Here is an 18,591-nt window from a genome sequence, read left to right as displayed (position 1 = left end):
GACGTCAATATGATATTGTAGTCTGACTGCTCTGACATGACCACAAGTATCTTCAAAAAAAAAAAAACGTTTTGACTTGACTTGTTATTACGTTCCACATAATATTTTGGCAGGAGCGTTGAAGTAATGCGGATTGTGGAAGTTGATTTAATACCTACTGAAATTATGTATTAGAGCCACAATATTTCAGAAAAAAGTGAGACTTTTCCTGACCTAGTGTGCTGTTGACTCCATTGATTGGTCTAAAATCTCATAATACTATGTTCTTTTAGATAAACTATGGTGTGCTGTTGACTCCATTGATTGTCCAAAATCTCATAATAGGCCTACAATGTTCTTTTAGATCAACTATAGAATTGCATGCTGCTACTAATATAGGGTAAATGCACCATATTCTGACATCGTGGGTAATTCTGACACTTCTCAACTTTTTCCTTTATATTAAGCCTTGTCTTAGTTCCATGCATGCGAAGATGGTTGAAATAGTGACGTCATACTATTGCGTGCCAGATTCCTGCAAAACACTAGGTCTGGTGGGAAAATATCAAGATCCAAAGAGCAAAAGTCCAAGTCAACTAGTGAGAACATCAAAACACGTGTCAGTTGATAGTTGACCTTGCTCTACCAAATAGTGATAAACTGTTTTTGTAGAAAGAATATTATGGTTTGAGACTTAAATAAGTCTATGAATATATTAGCCTTAGGAATCCTTCATGTATACTTGTATTTGCTGATATTAAGTGGTAAATAAATTAATAGATGATCCAAGTTAAGAGACGGTTTTAGACACATAAAAACTAATTCTGAAACAGCTTGGAATTGAACACACACAGCTCGTACCAAGCCGTGTTAAAAATTAAAATTTTCTTAATTAAAAGCTTTAGGGTAAACGCGGTATATTCCGACATCGTAGGTAATTCCGTCACCTCTCCAGCTTTTCCTTTATATTAAGCTTTGTTTTAGTTCCATGCGTTCATTGATGGTTGAAATGGTGACGTCATGCATTTGCGTGTCAAAATACTGAAAAAACACTAGGTCTTGGCCATCTAGTGGGAAAATATTGAGATCCAAAGAGAGACAATGCATGCCACGTGGTGAGATCATCGAAAAATGTGTCAAATTTGACAGTTGACTCATGTGAAGGCAACAGAACTTACATAACGCATACGGTTTTTTTTTATAGTTTTTCATTTCTCGATGCGTCCTTAATGTGTCGGAATATACCGCGTTTACCCTATTAACAGCTTAATTAAAAAGTTAAAATTTTTAAATTAATCTTGTTCTGAGCTGTGTCATATTCCGATACAGCTGACACAGGGCATCGGAATTCCAACACAGAGCGACGGGCCTCGGAATTACGAATTAGTAAGAGTTTGAAGCGCTGTCGGAATTAGTCTCACAATATGCCAAATTTAGTCACACACAGCATAGGAATTCAGGGATTTTGTAGATTTGAATTCTAAAGGCTTTTAAATAAATATGGCAACAGTTTGTGACATTTCATCGTTGCTGGCACGTAGTGTGGTGTTTTGAGAGTGACGTAAAGTAATCAGAACTCGAGTTGTGCATACGGTGATCTTTTTATAGCCATTCATTTCTTGGCATGTCCTTAATGTGTTGGAATAAGGTGTGTTCACCCTATAGCTATATCCTGCCTGGCATGTACAAGTACAACAGTACAATATCTACCAGCATAGTGGCAAACCAGTGATTTTTTAGAATAAGTTCATTTTTAATTTCCTCATTTACTCAAGATTTTAACCAATTTCTTATATATGATAATTCTGGTATCCAAGATACTTTACTGGTCTACTTATAGGACTCAAAAATGAACTTGAGGAAGAGTCTAGAAAACTCTCTGCTTTGCTACTATGTCTACCATTCAAGACTTCAAGCCATGACTAGAGCTTTTTGCTATTTTCAGAGCCACAAGATTAGTGCCAGATGAATTAGCTATCTTCCATCATATTATTTATACCTAAAACTGCATGATAAGGCCATCAGATTCTAAATGTATAAAAAATTGATCAACTTGGAGCAACAAGATTCCATTCATGAGTAGGAAAATTTCAATCTAGCAACTGGCTAATACTTCCATTGCATAAAATAAAAACACATCAAAATGATCATGACAGGTCTCCCATATGGCATATCCCAATTTGACAGAATGATAGCCATCCATATCTTGAATGGTCAACAGCAAGTCAGCAACGTTGAGCTGCTAGGGAGGTTCCAGATGAAAAAACATCAACAAAACATAGGACATTGGTATATATAAGTTTTAAATGTGGAAGTTATCTTTTTTCAATAATAAAGATGCTAAATCCAATCTACTAGCTAATTAAAGTTCAATAAACTAAATAGGCTACCATGCTTTCATAAATCAGATTGACTGGTTAACTTTTTAAGCTTCCAAGAACATCATGATTGAATTAATCCGCCATTCAAATAATTTTTATAACTTTTTATCGCGACGGTATGAAGACTTTTCAGAGCCAACCTTTGTCGAGAACTCAAATCATCCATTCATGCCATTGATATTAGCTCGATTGATCGATACAAATAATTGTAAACAATGACTGCGTGGGTTCCATAGAAATAAAGAAAACGGAAACAAATTAATGAAGAGAAATGACATATAATGATGATCTGAGAATATATGGTTGCATATTATATTATTTACAATTACTAACCTTCAGTATAAAGTAAAAATGCCGACTCAAGACTGGCCGCCAACCACGCTGATCTCTTCTAGCGATGCGCAGATGAACTTCAACGACGAATGAATAACGAAAAGCGCAAGGTGGGACGGCAGTTTTGAGTGATAAGGGATATTTCAAAGGAAAACGGAATGGTCTTTAGTCAAATATTGCTTGCTAAGAAAGTCAACTTATACGTAGAGTATTGTTAATTTTCCAACAAAATTCTCATTCGAGAGATATGCGTAAACTATTAGTATGGGGTACATCCTTCTCTATAATTTGTGAATTTTTTATGTTATTCCGATATAATATAATTTGTTGTCTCTAGTCTCTGCTTTAGCGTATATGTGAATTCACTTCCCAAATTTTCAATGTTTAAGTCAACATAAAACTAAATACTAGGACAAATTAATTCGTTATGTATCTATATGGCACTCGTATAAAACCATTATTTTCTGCTTCAACGAAAGAACAAACTAAATGCATTTTTTCAACGAGTCATTGCCTCGAAATTAACAAATAAGCCTTTTAAAATTGAGAAAAAAATTGACTTATTTTGCACAGGACAAAAAAAAACTACATGACCAATGTGAATAATATCGAAATTTTGAAAAATATGAAAATATGGATAAATAATAAAATTAGAACTTGAAAATTAAATATCGTCGACCAAATTACCTGATTTGAGACACAAAAATGAAAATCGAACGAATGTGCTATCATTAACATTGTGAGCGACTAGATCCACAACCCTCAACCCTTTAGTATGGTCTCAGCCGTGTTCATGTGAGGGTGTCAGGAATAGCCCGCATAAGACATGTTCTGGTGCGTGAAGTAATTGTATACACTATTTTACTTTTTCACGCGTAGTTTGGATGCTATCCAAATACCTTGATGAGATCTTAATTTGGAGCCCAATTTTTTTAATGTGGTAATAAACTTGTATTCTCTGGTTAAAATATACCTTTTTTAAACGGACTTGTCATCAGCCATAATTAAATAATCATAAAATTTTTATTTTATTATCTTTAGTTGATCTGAGTTATTTAGTTCTATGTCAACGTCCGATCATTAAGGGATCAAAGTAACTTATTTCATGCTAATTCAATAAAGTTATTTATTAAAATTTTATTGTTTCTCTCACTGAATGAGAGGTTCGGATGTTGATTTGTTTCGAAATGTTAACGGCGCTATTAGGATACTAGCTCATTTTGAAAAATATTGTGACGTTTTACGAGGCGGTCAGCCGTAAGATGGACCTCAGGATCAGTCTGCAGCGACCACCGTAGGATCAGTCAGCAGCAAGGGCCGTAGGATCAGTCAGCAGCAAGGATTTCAGGATCAGTCACCTAATGATGTTCCCTTTTCCCTATCCTTAGCACAGGTCATCTGAGGGAAAGGCTCATTGCCCGCTACGTCGGAAGGTTATCCCAACAAGGCCACCTCCATGCTAACCCTTATTTTCAAGCCCATTTTTGCGATGTTTATGTTTGTTTTTTAGACAATCGCTTGTGGTGCCACTTGGGTCAACAGCCCTTTTTGTCCATGGGCTTTATGAGATAACGCGTCATAAATGAAGAATTAGACTATTGTTGTATCTACGTTGTGAAATCGACTTCTGTGGAATAGTGATATCAAACAACATTTGTACACAGTAGAGTTAGTTTAGAGACGCTAAAAAGGTATAACACGGAAGAGAAAGAGTAGATGGTAGAGGTAATTTAGAATTATTACAGAGATAAAACCTGAATGAGCTGACAGTTGACCAACGTTTCAGCTGGCAGTTGAGAAACGTTTCAGCTGACAGTCAAGCAGCGTTTCAGCTGACAGTTAAGCAGCGTTTCAGCTGACAGTCAAGCAGCGTTTCAGCTGACAGTTAAGCAGCGTTTTAGCTGACATTTAAGCAGCGTTTCAGCTGACATTTAAGCAGCGTTTCAGCTGACAGTTAAGCAGCGTTTCAGCTGACAGTTAAGCAGCGTTTCAGCTGACAGTTAAGCAGCGTTTCAGCTGACAGTTAAGCAGCGTTTCGGCTGACAGTTAAGCAGCGTTTCAGCTGACAGTTACGACGCTGGGACGGATCCAAGCGACCGTGACCGTGACGGCCGCAACCGCCGCCCTACACGTAAGCTTTTTTACGCTAACATCAACAGTTCCTGAACCACGCAGCTAGATGCTCTTGCCACAGATTTATATGAGAACCATTAGTTCATAGAACCAATAGTTTATGGAACTATAAGTTCATAGAACCAATCGTTTATGGAACCATTAATTCATAGAACCAATAGTTTATGGAACTATAAGTTCATGGAACTAATAGTTTATGGTACTATAAGTTCATAGAACCAATGGTTTATGGAACCATTGGTTCAGAAAGCCGTTATTTCGAAAAATCATTCCTTCCATTTTATGGCTACATGCAAAATGCATCCGTCTTGACGCCGTATCAATTGCTCTTCCTAGTTACACAGTCCGTTACTCTCTCCAGTTACCCTCTCCAGTTACCCTCTCCAGTTACCCTCTTCAGTTAGACAGTTACCCTCTCCAGTTACCCTCTCCAGTTACCCTCTCCAGTTACCCTCTCCAGTTACCCTCTCCAGTTACCCTCTCCCAGTTACCCTCTCCAGCTACCCTCTCCAGTTACCCTCTCCNAGTGTGACATGGTAACTCCCTGCATGGCAGTGTGACATGGTAACTCCCTGCACGGCAGTGTGACACGGTAACTCCCTGCATGGCAGTGTGACATGGTAACTCCCTGCACGGCAGTGTGACATGGTAACTCCCTGCATGGCAGTGTGACACGGTAACACCTACATCGTCAACACTGTAACCACCTGCACGGCAGATCTGGTTATCAGCTTCACGGTAGTTCCAGTCACCACGGTATACGGTGTATGGTAATGGACTACTTACTTAGTTACCATGAAGTTACTTAGTGGCTACCATGCCTCATGGTAGCCACCAGTTCATTTATAATAGCGATCGCTGTAGCATTATTTTAATTCGCGGCTCTGGCTTGGCTTAGCAGTCTATCGGTGTGAGATTGTTATCTCAAGGTTCAATAAACGTTTAACATTATTGGTTTTAATAAACAAAAGATCTTTACAAGTCTAATTAACCTAACTATTAAGCCGAGAGGAGCATAAGAGTTATCTGAGGGCAATAATGAGAGTAGCGACGTAATGAGAGGAGTCGCGAGAGGAGAAGGACTCCGCTGTGCCCTAGAGGACGAACAACAATTCTTGCAATTAACACCAATGAATGAATAATCGGACAATATCAGCACGATATAACCTTCACTAATGACAAATATAGAAAACACTAGTTAACCTCGTCAAACTCATACCTTAGAGTCGTGCTCTGCAGCCTTAGTAACTCAGACCACCTCGCAGGGACAGACAGGACGAAGTGCTTCTAATTCTATGACTAGGCTCAAAGAAAGCTTGCATGCCTGTCAGTAGTACGGAATGGGCTTACAATACTACAATCGGCTCTGTCTTGGCTTAGCAGTCTATCAGCTCTGTCTTGGCTTAGCAGTCTATCAGCTCTGTCTTGGCTTAGCAGTCTATCGGCCCTGTCTTGGCTTAACAGTCTATCGGCTCTGTCTTGGCTTAGCAGTCTATCGGCCCTGTCTTGGCTTAACAGTCTATCGGCTCTGTCTTGGTTTAGCAGTCTATCGGCTCTGTCTTCTGCTGATAGTTAGCGTCAACAATTATTGCAACGATTGCGTTGATCGTCGTTGCTATTCCGCACCATACGCTATTTGTCGCGCTGGGAGTGGTTTCATCACTTCACACAACACAGCATGAGTAATGATATTATCGAATGATACGCATTATGGAGCACATGTACATATGAGAGGCTATTTGCATGTACATATGAGAGGCTGCTTGCATGTTCACGTTTATATTCATAGAAACGTAAATGCGGTGGCATTTTTCAAGACTAGCGTTATTGCAATGCGCAATATTCGAAATCGCCTGATCATAGTTTTTTGCATGCATTAATTAAACTCGTACATAATTGCACTGAGTAATGTGTATTTATAGTAATGACCATTAATGCAAGGTGGGAGAGAAGTTCATTCCCTTTTTCAGACTAGCGAATGACCTAGTGTTTTTTAAGCGTAAGACACTCACTTAAGAATTGCTACGTAGTTGCCATCCTTGTGTCTTGCACGCAGCCTCGATAAGGAGTGTGTAGCAACATCCTTTAGACTGCACGGAGCCTTGCAGTACACCACCGCAAACAATGCTCTGCCCCCTGGCTTTCTTCGGCTGCAAAATTACTATTACATCACATCCACGTTATCTGTACACTCAGAAAAATGAGGGAGGCTTCTTTCTAATAGCGACGCACTTTTTGCCATTATATGGCTCATTCTGATCTATTTTGGCCGGGCAAACGAGCAAATCAGTGATGTGCCAACTCTCTGCTGATATTTAGTGCTGCGAGGAAAAAAAGAGTAACAATTGGGACAATACAACCCACGAATTTTTCTGAGTAATAAGATTGTTCAATTCAGGACATCCATTCTGTGTAATTGCCTCTGCAGTTGTAGATTGTTTCTCTCGTAATTATACGCGAATATCGCAGTCAATGTACGTCGTGTATAGCGCCCCACACATCACTTGAAGCTGCAAAGGATGTGCTAGGCTTTTTGTACGTCGTGTATAGCGCCCCAAACATCACTTGGAGCTGCAAAGGATGTGCTAGGCTTTTTCTTTCATACAAATTCGTATGATTTGGTCAGACTAATGATAGTCTGAGCAAATCAATGATACTACTACTATCAATACAATAATCAATGATATTAGTACTTAATGGAGCTTTCTATTCATGGTATGGTATAGCGACTCTTCATTCATGTTTTAAGTCTTACAATAGAGACCGGACCCAAGTTCTGTCATGAGCTCGGTGTAGCGTTGCGCAACAATGTTCACATGGAATGTTTGTTGATTTGTCAACGATTTTGTTGTTACACGGGATGTTGTTTGGTAGATTTTGTTGGTTGGTTTGTTGTTATTATTTTTTGTTAAACCGTTGTTTCACCATTAGTTTCTCTAATCTACAGTAGTGATACAAATTCCTAAATGGCATCGTGATATGCTACAAATACCTATTTTTATTTTTTTGTTTCTTTTCATATGCAAATGTTTAACGAAAACCGCGATGACCACGTTTAGGTTGATTGAATTGAAATTAGCGTATATCAAATACCTCGCATTATATTAGACAAAATAAAGTTTTATTAATTTGTCGGCTGCTACCAGCTGTCACTGGTCCTGTCAGCTTAAGGAAGCAAGACACACACACTCTCGCTAAACTACTGCCTCTGCCGGCAGAGTTTCACTTTCGTTGCATCCTTTATATTAGACTGACCAACCATACGCACCCAAATCTTCCATGATGCCTTCAGTAAAAACCGAACTTTTTGATGCGCCTGAAGCAGCATTTCTTTATAAATATATTAAGAAATGCTTATTATTTATTATTATTGATAAATATTAAATTAGATGCACTGTTTATGCAGCAAACTTAGTAAGTAACAGTCTGATTATTTTACCCGACATTCTATCAGACGTCATTTAGGACGTTCTCTCACGCAGCTTCATTTGAGTAATTTTGAAGAAACTAATTTCGTTTCAGAACTTTCTGAGTGCCTGCGTTATTATGCTTAAAATTTTAGTGCCAATACGAACATTTCTGCAATAAATCTCGCGTATAACTGAGCGGAAATCCCACAAGGAAATCATCGGCGGCCAACTGACCGGCCGCTGGCGCTCTAGAAAGCGCGCGCTTGAGGGGGGCGCTGGCCCCGGTGGGCGCTGAGGGGGGCGCTGGCCCCGGTGCTGCTATTAATTTTGCTTAATTAATTAATCCCGGTCTGGTATTAATTGAGGACTGATTTACTGTGATGACGAGTGCGAGGCTAATTTCAATAACACATGTAATAAATTTGCTGCGATTAAAAAAAACAATTGGGAATGTGAGTCAAAGTTCGACAACGCATGCTTGTTTTAGAAGTGCTGAAAGGTTTGTTTAAATTCAAATTGAATGTAATGCGATAAATTGTGAGTATGAATTAAACTACATACATTGGGAGGAAGTGGATCATAATTTTTACAAATCAATGCATATTTTTCTATATTTCAAACATCGGAAATATGGCCCATAATTTCTATTTAATATAAAGATGCTCTAATAATAATAATGCCTTTTATAGTGCTCAGATTTATCTGTTGCTTCTAACTTTAATCGTTTATCTCTCGTCAAACAAAACCTCCATAAATTTTTTTGCGCTTTTTTTATTTTCCTTGGCAATGCTGAAAATGAATTAAGTCTTACATACATCAGTTTCTTAAGAGATGTGTATGTCGTGCCGAAATTGCCGATTCTATGGAACCGGCAGTGAGAGGGTGGGGAAACGATCCGGGGGAGGAAAAGTACCCAGTGAGGAGGCGGGGGAATTGTGGGGAAACGAACAGGGGAGGGGGGAAAGTACCTAGTGACCTACTTACGGGGTGACCAGCCCCCTCCCCCCGCCTCATGGTTCCCCCTTGGCCGCCGCTGTTGCGGGTAGCAACTGAGATCTTAAGCACGTAATTAATTTTCTATTCCAGTGTTTCAATTCGGTGTTCATTATTAAAATTACTTGGTTCCAATCTACGGAATCTATAGAAAGTAAGTGTATCTCATTTTAGAAACAGAAAATAATTTGTTTTATTCCGATCGAATATTTCCCAGCGATATTTGCAGATCTTGTAACAGGTTCACACATCATGAACGAACGTGCAGAATATCTTCATGTAAATTTAACCACTCGAAGAATCATTAAAATTCAGAAGAGGTTCAGGCTGAAGGATTCACTTCTGAGTAACCTTGTCTGGAACATCAGCTGATAACTGCTGAACCTGCTGCAGCCTCTGGGCATTGCACAGCAAGTCAGTTAATATTGCTGGGCATCCAAAGCGGTAAGCTTTGTACCAGTTGAAATGGCAGGTGCATCCGCTTCGACAGCTTTGAATGTGCTGGAATTGCACCGTTTGCTATAATGTTTTATTTTTATATATTCTCGGATAACCATTACGAATTTATCCCCACTGTTTTCGACCTGATAAATTATGATCGATCTGACTGAAGATGTACATAAATCGGTGTAGAGCATTCCAACGCGCTGGCAGACTCCATCTTAAGCTTGGCAATTCGTTGCTCTTAACCAACTTATACAGTATAGTGTAAGCTTTTCTCGCAATCATCTAGAACAATATTGCACAATAGAATATTTAGATAACTGAGGTGACGAAATGCAGTTTCCACTTACCTGGCCTCGGAGTGAGGTTTAGTTCAACACTCATGCTCAAGAGTGACTTGCAGAACCAGCTTGATTGCGTAAAAAGTGAATCTGCGTAGGCCTGTTGGGTGTGGGTCAGAGCGACGACAGCTTGGGTACGAACGAACGTTGCGTAATGTTGGGCAACTCGCGGCAACTTTTTTGCGTAAAAAAGATCAATTTACGCACATTTAGATTGTTTTTAACTGTCGATCACCTTGTGTATAAATGCGTTCGATGACCTTTGCGGTTTTTTTGTGGATCAATACGATTGAATAATAAAAATGACCTTTCAGTTTTGAATCTGTGACCTATAATGATCGAGATTATTTTTTGTCTGATTGAGGCGATGACTGAAAGTTCGATGTCGGCTTTTACTGGCCTTGGATCATACAAAGTCTCATCCTTTGAGTGTGTTCAATAAATAAAGCGAAATGGCAGTGTGAGATTCTTGCCGTGTGTTATCGATGAAATGTATGTTTTGTGCTGTGTGAGTGTTGTGCCGTTTGTGCATTGTACTTAGCGTCTTTTGCCGTGTGAATGTTGTGCCGTGTGTGCATTGTACTTAGCGTGTTTTGTCGTGAGAGCGTTAATTGTTCCAGGCGTGTGTTACGGCATATCACCGCTATATGCCATGTGTGCTCTGATTTTTAACTCTATATCGCGCAGGTCATCCTTGATAGGATACGTAAATAACTTAAATAAATTATAGTTTGTATCTTACATTATATATCCCGGTGAATCTGCACTTACGTTAATGCTACAACTATTGAGCGATATAAATTAAACTAATTCATATAGTTAGGAAAACCAGATGATTCCGACATTTGCTAAATCTAAACGATATTCTCCTGGCATTCATGTGTAATGTTTGAAATATTCAACCCTGATATAACGAATTATTAATATCTAATAAGGCCCAGTGCTCCTTGACTCCTAAATAAAAGTATTTATGCGTCTATGAATACTTCTTGGGCAATTTTATTATCCATGTCTTCCGGTGTCACCCAAGATGCGCGGTCCGGCGAGGGCTTGGGAACTTCGACGCAGCTCGGCTACCGATCCACAGTTTGTACAGCGGGTTTTTTCTTTTCAATAAACTCGAATGCTGGCATGCACGATTTGTATTATCATGTTCCAATGTCTCCAATTATATCGAAATAGTAACTTAGTAACTCTCGGTGCAGCAATGACAGTACGAGAGACCATCTCCTGTCTCATGCACCAGCACGTTTTAAATATAATAAATCCCGAGAGTTACAGATACTATAGCATTAGATATGTACATGATTGAATGATAAAATGTTTTTGCATTTACAGTATTCTGAATGAATACTCAAATACTTATTATGATTGTAAATTTTAAATTTTTTGAATTCATAATGAGACCTGCACCGTCTAAACAGTGAGAGTGCCACAGGTGACCGAACTCCATCCTCCTTGATGTGTACAATTTATATTACATGCCTTTACATTTATTTTTACACGATCTCATATTTTTGTCGTTTTAAAACCTACAAAGATTTTTGCAGCTTGTCATCCTGCACTTTTAATAATACTTTACTGCTGTAATCGTACTTTTTTATTTTCCTATTTTCGGTCTTCCTATTTATGATCTACTTTGATCTTTTCTTATTTATTTCGGTTTTATTATTTAGGATCTACTTAGGATCATATCGTCTGTCGCTCGCTTGGGCATTTGTATTATCATGTTTCTATGTCTCCAATTATATCTAAATAGTAACTTAGTAAGTCTCGGTGCAGCAATGACAGTACGAGAGACCATCTCCTGTCTTAACAGCACGTTTTAAATATAACGGATCCCGCGAGTTTCAGCTTCTATAGCATTAAATATGTACTTGATCGAATGATAAAATGTTTTCGCGTTTACAATTTTCCTAATGAATTCTCAAAAATTCATTATGGTTGTAAAATCTCAGCTTTTTGAATTCATAATGAGACCTACACCGTCAAAACAGTGAGAGTGCCACAGGTGATCGCTGATGATGTGGTCACCCCACCGTGGACAGTGAATCGCACAATCGTCTTCGCTGTTATTCAATTATATTGATGTCATATAGTTAGATCAAACCTTTTCTTTAAACTCCATCCTCCTTCATGTATACAATTTATTTTCCATGTATTTACATTTATTTATATACAATCTTATACTTTTGTCGTTTTGAAACCTACAAAGTGTTCTGCAGCTCGTCATTCTACTTTTTCAGTCATACTTTTCTGCTGTAATCGTATTTTTTTGTCTTCAATTTCTTATTTAGGATCTACATTTAAAAAGACTGAAGCAACGTCTGCCGCTCGCTTGGGCAATTGAATGCAGCTGACACGTAATGGAAACGACCGTTGGTTTCAGCTACACACTGCACCTGATCCTGACAAAGCACTCATGCATGGCTCCTGATTACGGCAAGGTTCTCATGGCACCTGATCATGACAAGGCTCTTTGAAGTATTTGCTCAGATCACAATAAATTGTGTTAGGCACAGCGGCCAAAGACTTGCTGTGTATGCAGGTCACACAAGTAACTTTTGGCAGAGTTCCAATTGATGAACTTTCCCTCTTCATGGACTCGTAAGACAGTTCCTAAACTGAGATTCGGTAGAGCTGAATTCCCGGCGCCATCACATCTTCATCGTATAAATCTTTCTCGTAAACCCGCGAAGCTCTCAATAATTCTGTTTTTCACTTTTTCAAGTTTTATTCTATATAACAATATATATTGGATGAGAGTTTTTGCTATTGAAGACAAGAAAATAAAAAGCAAAACAAAACCTTTATTAAATAGAATTCAGGCAGTTTTGGCGAAACGTGCAAATAACTCTAAATTCCTTTCTAATTCTCAAACCACGCCATTTCGTTTATCGCTTATAATCCTTGCCGTGGAAATGTTTCAGTAGCTTTTTCCAATATACTGCACATATAATAAGAAAACTCCAGCTTTTTTTCTATTGTTTTTCTCGTAATTTTCTCAGTCGCTCGCTTCATTTCCTGCCGCCTGCAAGAAGACCGGAGAGCATCCCGTGTTTTTGTGATGCATTTCGAAACCAATACTCGTTGTTTCTATCCCGTATAATCTCTGCTTAGCAACTATACATTGGCTGCTTGAACGACAAAAGCGGCCGCGCATTTGTTGCGTCATCAACAAACGCAATTCCCTGGGAGAAATGGGAAGCAATCACACGGTTTCTTGCAGCGTAATACTGCTTGCGTTTACAAGTGGGAACCTTGTGTACTGTCGGTAATACATATATGCTTTCAACGTGGCTAAAAAATTGTGTATCGTGTTTACCTTTCTCTTTGGTAATGACAGGTTGCGGTGGTTTCCGGCTCTACCAGCGGGAGGTAAAAGCCAGCGCCGTGTAAATGATTTAAGAATGATCGTTACACTTTAGCTGTCATGGGAAGCAAGTTTGATTCGACGTCTTACATGTGAGCTCGAATTATACAATAGAATGTGTAGACTTGAATGAATACAATGTTCAAACATTTGTCAACTACGGTATCTCCAGTTACTTAATTTGTACTTTGATGTGAAAGACATTTTTCGAGTTTATGAATATCTGTAGGCAATAGATCAAGCATGAATGGTCAACAGGTAATTAGAAGTGGAGGAATGAACCTCAAAAAAGCCTATTGCGCCTTTGCCTTCAATGCCCTAAAACTCAGAGTATTTAATTAAGTTACCAGAATAATAATTAAGTTACCAGAATAATAATTAAGTTACCAGAATAATAATTAATCTACCGTAATAAATTGTTTAGGAAGATCTAAACATTAAACATTCTAAGAATCACGTCCTATTAGAATTAATAACAATTGAATTATAGTAATATTAACTTATTAATGCGATATTTATATTTACTGAATTTTACTTATGGTCACTATAGTATGAGTGAAGTGATCACCATATCACCTGCCGATTATGCAAAGCGTGAATTCGCCACAATCCAATTAATTTATTAAAGGTAACAAATAATTACATAATTGCGTCGTGAAAAATATCGTTTATTGTAGGCTTCAGATGTGCGACATTAGAAGTTTATACTCACAAGTAAGTGGTCTCTACAAATAACAGCTAAATAGAAATCGCTATAATAATTGTAGTTAGGAGGCTTATATCCCAGCAAACATCTGACGTCGAAACGACGTTGAATTAAACGTTGTTAGGTTGAATTAACGATAGTTATACATTATCTCAACGTTATTTACCTAATGCTTCTGGCGTTCGCGGAAGCTGCTGCTCCCTTCATGTAATTAAAGTTTTTTTTTTAATTTGACATGATTTACGAGATCCATGTTGTTATTACATTTCATTCCTTACTAATTTTCTATTTGGCGAAGGATGAGCTGTTCATCCTCTAGATTACCTTAATTGAAATAATCCCGAATAAATACAAGGTTTTACTGCCTCCCTACACAAAGGGATTACGATGCTTCTTAATTTGAAGGCTTCTACACAAGTTTAACAGTGAAAGTTTGATCGCAAACATTTTGTTTGGTATTGAGTAAGAGATGGAAATGCCATGGACGCGAGAAAGTTTCCGAGAAGTGACTTGACTTCGCAAACTTCCTGCGAGGCATGTTAATCTTTGACATGTAAATCTTAATTGCAAATAAATAGTGTAATTATTAATGTGTAATGTGTGTAACACTGTTTCAAATAGTGTAATTTTTCAGGTAACTTTCAGAACGGAATTTCATAATATTCATCATTGCTAATATATAGATATACACAATCATTCACGATACTGGTTATTTATTTGCCAAGAACAATTGATGTTCATCATTCATAAGATGTATAATCATTCGTTCGTCTCTATTTATTTTCTTATAATACTGCTTGTTATCAAAGCTGCAATGACAATCATACTTTTACTCATACTTATGAGTATTAGTGTAGTTAGGTAGAAGCTGTTCTTTCTCTACCTTTACTGTAGATATGTTGACGACATTTTTGTCATTGTTCGGGACAGAGATCACTTAACGGAGCTACGCGTGGCTTTAGAACTCAACTCTGTTTTGACGTTCACTTCCGGATTTGGACAAGATCACAAAAAAAAATCTTTGTGGTTCCTTGATATACTGGTGCAGAATGACAATAATTCGTTCATCTAGAAAACTTATCGGAAACTTACAAACGTTGGAAAGGTCCAAGATGCATGAAGAAAGGCAATGCCCGCAGCGCTGCAAAATCAGCACCATACGCGCCCTGATACTTCGAGCGTATAAAACCTGTACATTCGCTCGTGACTTGAAAACTGAACTTCGAACCTGCAAGAAAATTCTCGTGAACAATGGTTATGAAAACAAGACTATCGACACCGAAATTTCAAATCGTCGAGCACGGCAAAACCAAACAGATACATTCGCATCAAATGATAGCGTCACAAGAATTTACTATCAAGACCAGATGAACAACGGTTATAGGACAGACAAGTGAGTCAAGTTCTCAATTCAACTGTGCAAAATAATATCAGCTGCAAAACAGTAACTGAACAAATCAAATTCTTGATTTACTACAGAAACAAAAAGATCAAGAATTTAAAATTGAAAAATAATCCATGTAAAAAGTCCGGACCGCTGATAGAAACCAAGTTGTTTTTATTTGCAAATTTCCCTGCTTGAAAGAAGGTTGTAGACTTCTCCAAAATGTAAACTACATCGGGCTGATCAGCACGACATTGAGCCGCAGACTCACATGCCATCTACAAGCTGGAGGACCAAAGACCCGTATGCGGGAGGCCCACAACGAGACCATCACCGGTGCCACGTTGGAGGCCTGCACCAGCATCGTCATGCGGTGCCCCGACGCTGCGAGACTAGCGATAGCGGAGGCTCTCATCATCAAGGACGAGTCTCCTGCTATCAAACCACCGGATTTGTCGGGACGCTGAAATTAACCTCGGATTTTGAACCGTATCTGAGATAACCTTTGCATTTACTTACAGTATATCATTTCCAAATTTCAATTTTAAGCGTTGTAAATAACTCTTCACCTACTTAATTATATTCCATAATCTAAACGCTGTGAATTTTAATAAAATATCTCTGGGAAACCTTACATTCGAACTTTCCTTTCCCACAAAAAGCTTGATTCGCCAAATAGAGAAAAGCAATAAGAAAATTATCGATAAGATGTACTTCAATGATACTGATAAGTGCATATAAAACAACAATCATATATACTCGTAGCAAATAATAATACCAACACGAATTGAATTTTCACCCTTACTCAATATAAATAATCGTACAGGATATTATTACTCATTATATTAATAAGTTTTAATTCTTTCTTACCTTACCTAGTCAATTATTATTTTCTAATTTTTATTTATTCGAGGAATTTGCAGCCTTTGCACGTCTCTGGCTCGTCGCTGGATTAGATGTTACCGCCTCAGGCGCTGCACGCGATTCTTGCCTCACACCTGATACAGGCAGAGATATAACATAACATAACATAGTGATATCGGCGCTGAAGTGTAGGCCTGATGTGGCCTGTCGCCGATTCTTTTCCTTTTCGTGCCTTGTTCATAGATCTAAACTCGTGTCATTTGACCGGATCTTTTCATGACTGACGATAGTTTACTGCACTCACAACAAGCTATGCTTCATTTTGTCCAAATAGCGACTAGCTCGCCACTTTGCTACCAACAGCACGATCAGTAAGCGGGCTTTTTAATAATGATACGACCTTTGCCGGAACAAGATGGCCTACACAAGAGCAAATTGCACATTGTTATTTAGACAAAATCATACTCATTTCTTTGACTGCGCGTTCACTGCCCTGATGTCAGGCCATTTATCGAACTATCAGCATTTAGCGTCATTGTCAGCTTCATTATGCGGCATTCGTCGTCAGCGCCAATATATTATTAGCATATGGGCTGGCGTCAGGACGTGTTACGCAGAATGAAAGTGGTTATGATGACGCAGCGCAGGTTACGTCACGTGATGTCGTAAGCTGTAATAACGAGCGCCTCATGACCGCCTTACGACATACGTTCTGCACTGCTGCTGCTGCCATTTTGCCGTCAGTGGTAAAAACTATAATACTGTCAATAGTAATAGCGCCTTACCGTCAATAATACTAACGCTTTTACCGTCAATAGCAGGAGCGCTATTAACTTTTACAATTACAGTATTAGTAAATTTAAATTAGGCATTAATTAGTAGACAATTAATTATTAATTAATCATTAGAAGCGCAGGAAAAAGCAAGTAATGTAAGTATGGAAGTAATCCATAAGAAGCGCTGAGCAGGATTAATGGATTACTTCTTCACCTTTCCCGCGTGACGAAGCAACTTGTCGCTCACCACGCGATGGTCTGTGACGTGTGCTGACTTGTGACGGTGACTGTGAGGTAAACAACGATAAACATGACTTAAACATGGGTGTAATTATGTTCATGCCTTGGGTTAACATGGGCTAACATGTGTTAAATATGGGTTATATGTGTAATTATCCCAGCCTTGATGAGGCTTGACATCTTGAGTTAAAATACGGGTTAAAAAATATTTTGAACAGGGAATAAATATCCTTGGAGTCATGAATAATTTTTTAATCATCCATGTCTCTAAATTATCGGCATTTAAGATTCTAAAATGGATGACATTTCTGTTCTCTAAAATGAGATCAACGTACGATGTTCTTCTCGCGCCACGAAACTGTATAACTTCATAAAATTATGAGCGTTTCGTTGTATGATCTTTTTCTGAAGTGGATTTCTCGTTGCATTCTAAGCGAAAAAAAATTATGACGATTTCTATTTGATTTCGCGTTCATCTTTCGGCCTGACGAACTGCTCTGCTCGTCCACACAATTTCTCTAGACCTGACGAACTGCTCTGCACGCCCACGACATTTCTCTTATTCTTAATTTTTTTAAATCCGAAATCCGACGAATCCCGACGTCAGAAATGCGAAGGAAATTGCAATTCTCATGAGAACCGAACCGATCGCAAGTGTGGCGGCCGGTCGTATGTGTGCAACCGTCTTACGACACTACGATTCCCCCCGCACCTTACGACACTGCGATCTTTACGTGTCCGTATATTCAGTGTACGACGGTACAACATCCTTCCGATTGTACGGCCCCGATGCGACCGTATATACGGCCCCTATATAACCATACGACTCCCGTACGACCCGCAAACGGCAGATATGATGAATCTCGAGTAGGTTTAAAAACGAGAATTTTTTTCTATTAAATTGATATATGAGTTTATAAATTTTTAAGTATTTTTTCAGAATAATGAAATCATACGATTATGTCCTGTGTTTTCTTTCACGAAGCTTCATACAATTTCAGCAGTAATTGTAATACCGTCGTTACGCTACCATTAGTTTGCGGTTCACTTCTTCCGTGTCGATCAAAGTTAAGAGATCTCGAGGTTTTCTTCAAATATTTAATCGCTTCCCAATTTTCAAGTTTCTTTTCATGAAGAACTGTAAAAAATGTTACCGCTTTGTACCAGAAATTCAGCGATTTTAGCTTATTTACGTGTATACTAGGTGAAATATGATTTGAAAAATGAAAATAAT

The 18,591-nt window shown here is 38.4% G+C and overlaps 1 protein-coding gene across 1 annotated transcript in view; it reads right to left on the bottom strand.

Moving 5' to 3' along the window:
* LOC108673260 (ras GTPase-activating protein-binding protein 2) overlaps window positions 1–17,429 on the bottom strand; it is a 28,812-nt gene extending 11,383 nt beyond the window's left edge. The window contains exon 1 of the mRNA XM_018161061.2: window positions 17,365–17,429. Within this exon, the coding sequence (XP_018016550.2) occupies window positions 17,365–17,429 (65 nt within the window). The remainder of the gene's footprint in view (window positions 1–17,364) is intronic.
* Between the last annotated feature and the right edge of the window lie 1,162 nt (window positions 17,430–18,591).

This window comes from Hyalella azteca, unplaced genomic scaffold, assembly GCF_000764305.2.
Source record: "Hyalella azteca isolate HAZT.00-mixed unplaced genomic scaffold, Hazt_2.0.2 contig16338, whole genome shotgun sequence".
NCBI lineage: Eukaryota > Metazoa > Arthropoda > Malacostraca > Amphipoda > Hyalellidae > Hyalella > Hyalella azteca.
Note: the sequence above shows the minus strand (reverse complement) of the source record. Positions and strands in the feature narration are given on the sequence as shown.